General features: G+C 38.3%; 1 protein-coding gene across 1 annotated transcript in view; it reads right to left on the bottom strand.

Moving 5' to 3' along the window:
- Positions 1-5440, bottom strand: part of LOC104498826 (nesprin-1-like) — a gene marked incomplete at both ends in the record, with an annotated part of 44433 nt that extends 38993 nt beyond the window's left edge. The window contains 5 exons of the mRNA XM_010142249.1: positions 1747-1911; positions 3085-3193; positions 3446-3654; positions 3905-4063; positions 5306-5440. Of these exons, the coding sequence (XP_010140551.1) occupies positions 1747-1911; positions 3085-3193; positions 3446-3654; positions 3905-4063; positions 5306-5440 (777 nt within the window). The remainder of the gene's footprint in view (positions 1-1746; positions 1912-3084; positions 3194-3445; positions 3655-3904; positions 4064-5305) is intronic.
- Positions 5441-6068: the final 628 nt, after the last annotated feature.

Below are 6068 nucleotides of genomic sequence, written 5' to 3'. Positions count from 1 at the left end.
GAGTGACTGTAGACTTAAAATGTTACCAAGGAGATATTTGTCTTGCTTAGACATACTTCCCACTACATTGCCGTATGGTAAATAGGTGTCTGTGAGAGCCACTTATCAGTGATCACTCAGAAATTACATGCTGTCCTCATCCTTGCAAGCTAACCCAGATTCCAAAACACCTGCACTACTCAAATCACAAAATATCATACTACCTTTTGGACCTTCTGGAGCAATGCCCTGGTGAATCACAGATATCTTAAAATGCCCTGGTTTTACAGACAATAGGCATGTGGTACAATATTCAGTCTCAGTCTGCAGAATTTTATTAAGCAGAAGATATATCTATTCAACATATCAGAAAGTTCTTCCCATCTTTTTGCATGATTCAGCCAGCTACTTGGAGCTGATTTGCCATACAGGCTTTGTTCCTCGGACAGTTCTTGTGTTTTAAGGATTTAACCATAAAGTATTCTAGAACTAAAAACTCTTTTCTTTCCTTCCTCTCTCCCTTCCTTTCTTTCCAGCCCATATTCACTTCAGAGGGTCATTAGGATTCAAGTCATTCTCTTTACTGTTATATAAATACTCAGTCCTTAATCTCAAAAAAACCCCGCTGCCCTCTGGAAATACCCAGTGTCAGTTCACATCTAAACAGTCTCATCCATCTGATTAACAAGCTGTAAATTTAGTTGTAATGCATATTTAGACTTCTCAGAATCAGCAGTCTCTTAACTGTAGTATAAAGCGCTATTTAGATGGAAAAAACTTTGTATTCTAGCTCTTACTTTCCTTTTTTTACCTTCACGAACTTCTGCTCCCCTTCGTTCTGACTTTTAGGGGAAACAAAAAGCAAAAGTACTTTGCAGAAGATAGTATCTTGAATATTTTGCTCTCACATGGAAATCAGAACATTGGTTGCCCCAACTTTCCAACAGTTTTTACATGATGGACATTTAGAGAAGATTCTATAAATACATGGAACTTTTATACATTTGGAATACCTAGGAGGCCTCCACAAGAATCAACATTAACAATGGAATTTGAAGTTTGAACTCTTTCTCTGTCCTGAACTCTTTTGAAATGGACCTGTTTCATCTTCTAAGTGTAAGATGTTTTAAGTTTCTCCTGATCTTTCTTCATACTGTGAAAACTGTGAAGCAGTAAGTTCCCTGAGATCCCACGGAACTCAAGGGGTTCAGTGGATTCTAAGAGGTTTTGCTTCTTATCAGTTAGAAAATTCCCATGACTTCAGCAGTTACAGTATCTCATTATCATTCAGACCCCAGAGAACTGCAGCCTTTTCCTGCAAATTCAGTGCCTGATAGACATCCTTAATGATCTGAAACTACCTCGCAGTAGTTCCTCTACTATTCCAGCGTAAAAGATACATAAATGAAGAATCAAGTAAAATTCTATATCCACTAGCTGATGTACATCATGGTTTTGCCAGTGTTCACTATGACTATTTTAGATAAGTATCTTTTGCCTCTAAAAATACTTCGATTTTTTAATTCTAGAAACATTTACTGTAATACTCCCAGTCCTGCAAAGGAAAAAGATGCATTATAATAATGTCAGTATCTTTGGCTGCTACTGGCTTTGCTACCCAGGGAATACAAATGAGGTTTTTTGTTGCTTAATGCTTGCAGTTTAATTAAAAAACACACAGCAGGGAACTTATGTTCGTGAAGCCATGATTGGTGTAATTTCGTATGATGCTGTAAATGAAGAGTTCTTGTGTCCCTCATACTGTACCTCAGCCAGCAAATCTAGGAGTCCCTTGAAGTCACTGGAAAGTTTACAAAGCTCATCCTCTGTCTTTTTGGCCTCCAAATCAGGACATACTGCCATTAAAACAGCAAGCCTAGATTTCAGCCAGCTGTGATTTTCTCCTTGCTTGCTCATATGCTTCCTAATTTCCTATGGAAGAATTAAAACATGTTTTCTTTAAATAAAGACAATATATTAAAGAGTGGCATTCATGGCATCAGTTCAAGGATTAGTTGTGTAAACATACTACCTTTGTTCTTATCTTGGAACACTAGAAATGTAGCGTTTTTCTATTTGCATTCCCTACCTGATTCTGTTCCAGTCCACAGCTTGATTTTTTGCATTTCCTCCACAGACTTTACTCCACTACTACTTATTGTGCTGTTCTTTAATAAGTAGTAATGGAGTACTTCTTCCTCACAAACTAACATTTTACCTATAGATAGATAGATGGTAGATACCATGTCTATATTTTCCACATACTGATCAAATTTCTTAGTTGCTGTTTAATTCTCAAATGCTGACTTTCATTTATATCTTTGTACCCGTGGCGATGAGAAGTTGCCAGTGACTAAATCAGACTTTCTAGAGCAGGAGCACCCATTAAGCTAAAAGTCTGTTGGCTTTATTGAGGTCATCCCAATTACATCTCTCCACACAGTTAGCCTTACAACCTGCACATAACTTTCACACAAACTCCTACCATATGTGACATTCCTATTTTAGCTCCTAGTATGTGAACTAAAAAAAGAAATAAAGGTCAAGTTAAGTACCGAGAGACACAATAAATTATTGCCTAAAACTAATTTAACCAAATAACTTAATCTTCAACTATTGTACTATTTCTGCCACTAGTCACCAACGCAAAAGTGAATAGTATAATACCTTTGCCTCCCCTTTAATACTATAAGAGAATTCTTACGATATTATTAATTTATATTATTTTTATTACATTCCCTAAACATGAGAGTAACTTGATCCTTCAAACACACCCAGTCCAGAAGTTTTGCTTTTCTCTGCACAGCACTTTTAACTGCGCATACAGCACAATAAAGAACAACTATTTATTCTATTTATATTTTGGATGTTCTGAATACTCAGTTAAAGGGATCTGCTATTCTTGAAATTATTAAAGGTAGGAACTTCTGCCACATTTTGCTGCATGTGGAACTTTCTCCTGGAAATGTTCTTAAGAATCCCAGGAATCAGCAGAGCTACTACGGTCTCCACAGTAATTAAGTTGCACTACTTCAGAGTACAGTTTTATCCACACACAGAGCAGCAATGACTGTAGCTTTGTTAGACTATAAGCCAAGGACTCACCCCCACAGATGTTTTAAATTGCATGTATTTGTCAGTATCATTGACGCTTTCTTTTATCTTCCTTAGCTCTCTTTCTGTTGATGAAATCCAATTTGCCAATTCAGAGAATCTGAAATAAAACATCACATAATGCAAAGCAAGGAAAAAAGTTACACAAAAATTGCCAGCACCAAATGGTAACCTCTTAAATTAAGCCAAAAATAAAATCTACTCAAAACCCAACTATTATTTGTGGAATTACTACATAAAGTATAGCTAGCAACACTGTTTCATTCTTTACATGGTACTGATATATGATGACATTTAGAGGAGTGACCACATACAAGGCTCTACAAGACCCAGCTACAAATTGAGCTGACACCTGTTCTTATAGCCCTTCCAGGTGTCCGAGTGCTCTGTTAACTTTAAGTATGTGCTGTCTATCTGGGATTTGAGCTCCTTCAGGATTCGTTGGCTGCTTTCCAATGTAGCCCTCACTGGATCGGAAACCGGCAGTTTTTGGCACAGTTCTTCAATCCGTTGTAGCCTTTTCTCACAAAGGTGGTAAGGTCCCTTCTCACCGAAGAACAGCTGATGGGAGACAAAGCAGAAAATTTAGTAAAAATAAAAACTGGCAGAAATCACAAGGTGTGTCTACATATTTGTTATAAACTCTACTAAGATCAAATTAATTTTATTTTTTCTTAAAGGCCCCAAGGATTGATCAGACTTACTTGTGCACAGAATACTTGGTGGCTTAAGTGTTTCTCAGACCCTCTGTTTATTATTGACATTGAAACGTATTTCTGTAAATGCCCACATGGTGGCACATAATTCATACCCTGTGCTCTCTGATCATCCTTTCATTGCCTTCTCTTGATAACACCTTGTTCTGTCGAGCTAGTTCAGCTTTGCACTCCTCCACTGTGACCAGGAACTTGCTTTTCTGTACTTCAATCTTCAAGTGGATCAAATGGTATGGGGCTTCTGTTTGAAGATCCTACACACCCACAGGGGCAATAAACAAGCACAGATATAACACACTACTCCCATTACCTCAGTGTGAAGTTACTACAAATAAATTATCTAAAAACTGCTAATATAGAAAATAAAACAGATATGGGGGTTCCTCTGTATTCATTAAAGTAAATAAAGCAACTCTATTACCAATAACTCTTAGATCTATCATGAGATCATAAGTTTGGGGGGACCAGAATATGTATGTATAATGCAGATTACAGAGAAATCTTGATTCTTGGCAAGATATATGAAATATTTCCTGTATAAAGTAATAAAGCAAATAATAATAGTGAATATGTATATAGTATATACACAACTGCTTACAGAGGTTCCTGTTTGCATGATAATGAGAAACCCACTCATCCATCACTCCAGCTTTGCCCTGAAACATGCTGTAGCAGGCCAAAAGTTCCATAGCTTAAGGAATGTTTGTTCAGTGGTTAAAGCCTTTGGCAGTAGACACAATCTAATCTGATAGCCTGACCTCTTACAAATTTGTTTCATTAAGTTTGGGAAAGTAACTGCCTGTTCTCAACAAATGTTTTTAACACAGCTATCACTTTGGCTATAGGTAGGGGGGGGATTTAAGATTTCATAATTAAATTTTCACATTTCTTGACTTTTGACCACTTTTACTTAACAGGGTGTTGCTATCATTCTAGCAGAAATTAGAACTGTGAAAAATATGCTACTCTCTCTGGGAAACTTAGCAGCTGAAACCCAGCTGCAACACTATCGTGTGGGAAATTATATCTCTAACTAGCCCTGTTTGATTAACACTAACCAACAAGAAAGTGCGCGTGAACTAACTCCTGTATCCAATCATAGCGCCTTAAGAGATGCATACTGTCTGTGTGACAAGGAACATATCCAACCACTATGTAACCAGTTACGTGAGCAAGAATCCACTGTCTATAAATAGAGAAGTACTGTAAACAATAAATGGGTCTCACTACACACCACATTGGTGTTTTGAGTGATTCGTTCCTCTCCAGCTTGCGGGCTCACTGTAAAGAATATAGCACGGATCGCTACAACAGGGATTTTCAAGAGGGTTTTTGTAGGTGTAACTGTATCTAACACTGTAAAGTACATTTTTTCCCCCCCCAATTGTACAGGAATCCAAATAATACAACTTCCCCCCATCCCCAATACAGGTCATGCAGAAATATTCTGAAGTTCAGCCTTAAAATTTCCAGAGACATCATTCAATGTTACTAACCTTCCACTGCCTATGGAGTTTTCTCACAGCTTCTTGCAGGTGGTGTTGCTCTTGTTCTGGGAGGATGTCAGTAAGTTCATCGCATGCTTTCAGAAAGGCATTTAGGACTCTCTGATCCAACTGGTTAAAGAATTCCTAAAGTTGAGGCAGAAAGTGAGAAGGTGAGAAGATGAAGTTGGTTATTGATATGGTAACTTGCTAACGTGCAGGTCTCTAACACACTCTTTAAATTTCAAGGTTCCTTCTGCTGCATTGAAGAATTGAAGTTCGAGCCTAGGAAGGAACTATTTCTAGCTACTTAAAATCTGGCAAATTAATTTATTCTCAGACAGTGGACTGAGATGGTATAGTAAGAAGAATACATTTTTGTCCTGGTTTGAGCTGAAACTTCCTTGTTTGGGGAAATGGACAAATAGAATTATTCCATGCAAATACGATAATTCCACATTTAATTGGTTAAGAGAGTCAGGTGGAACGTTACGTCGGAAGCCTTTAAAGGCAGCAGGCAGGAGGAGTGCTCTCTCCTGGACTTCCGCCCCCTTCACGGTGAGGGGACTCCCACACTCTGCTCTGCCGCCGACTAGGCCTGGCTAGGCCGAACCAGGCCCGAGACCTGAGAGGGAACCTGAGGGCCTGCTACAGACTCTGAACTCTCTGAACTGTTTTGCCGTGAGACCCGTCCCGTCTGAAATCAGGTGAGAATATCCAAATTTGCTCTGCCGAGAGCTGAGGATTTTTTTTCCCCTACTATTAAATCGGCTGT

The sequence above is a fragment of the Buceros rhinoceros genome, unplaced genomic scaffold (genome assembly GCF_000710305.1).
Source record: "Buceros rhinoceros silvestris isolate BGI_N320 unplaced genomic scaffold, ASM71030v1 scaffold3458, whole genome shotgun sequence".
Lineage (NCBI taxonomy): Eukaryota > Metazoa > Chordata > Aves > Bucerotiformes > Bucerotidae > Buceros > Buceros rhinoceros.
The sequence above is the reverse complement of the archived record's forward strand: the minus strand, read 5'-3'. Positions and strand labels throughout refer to the sequence as shown.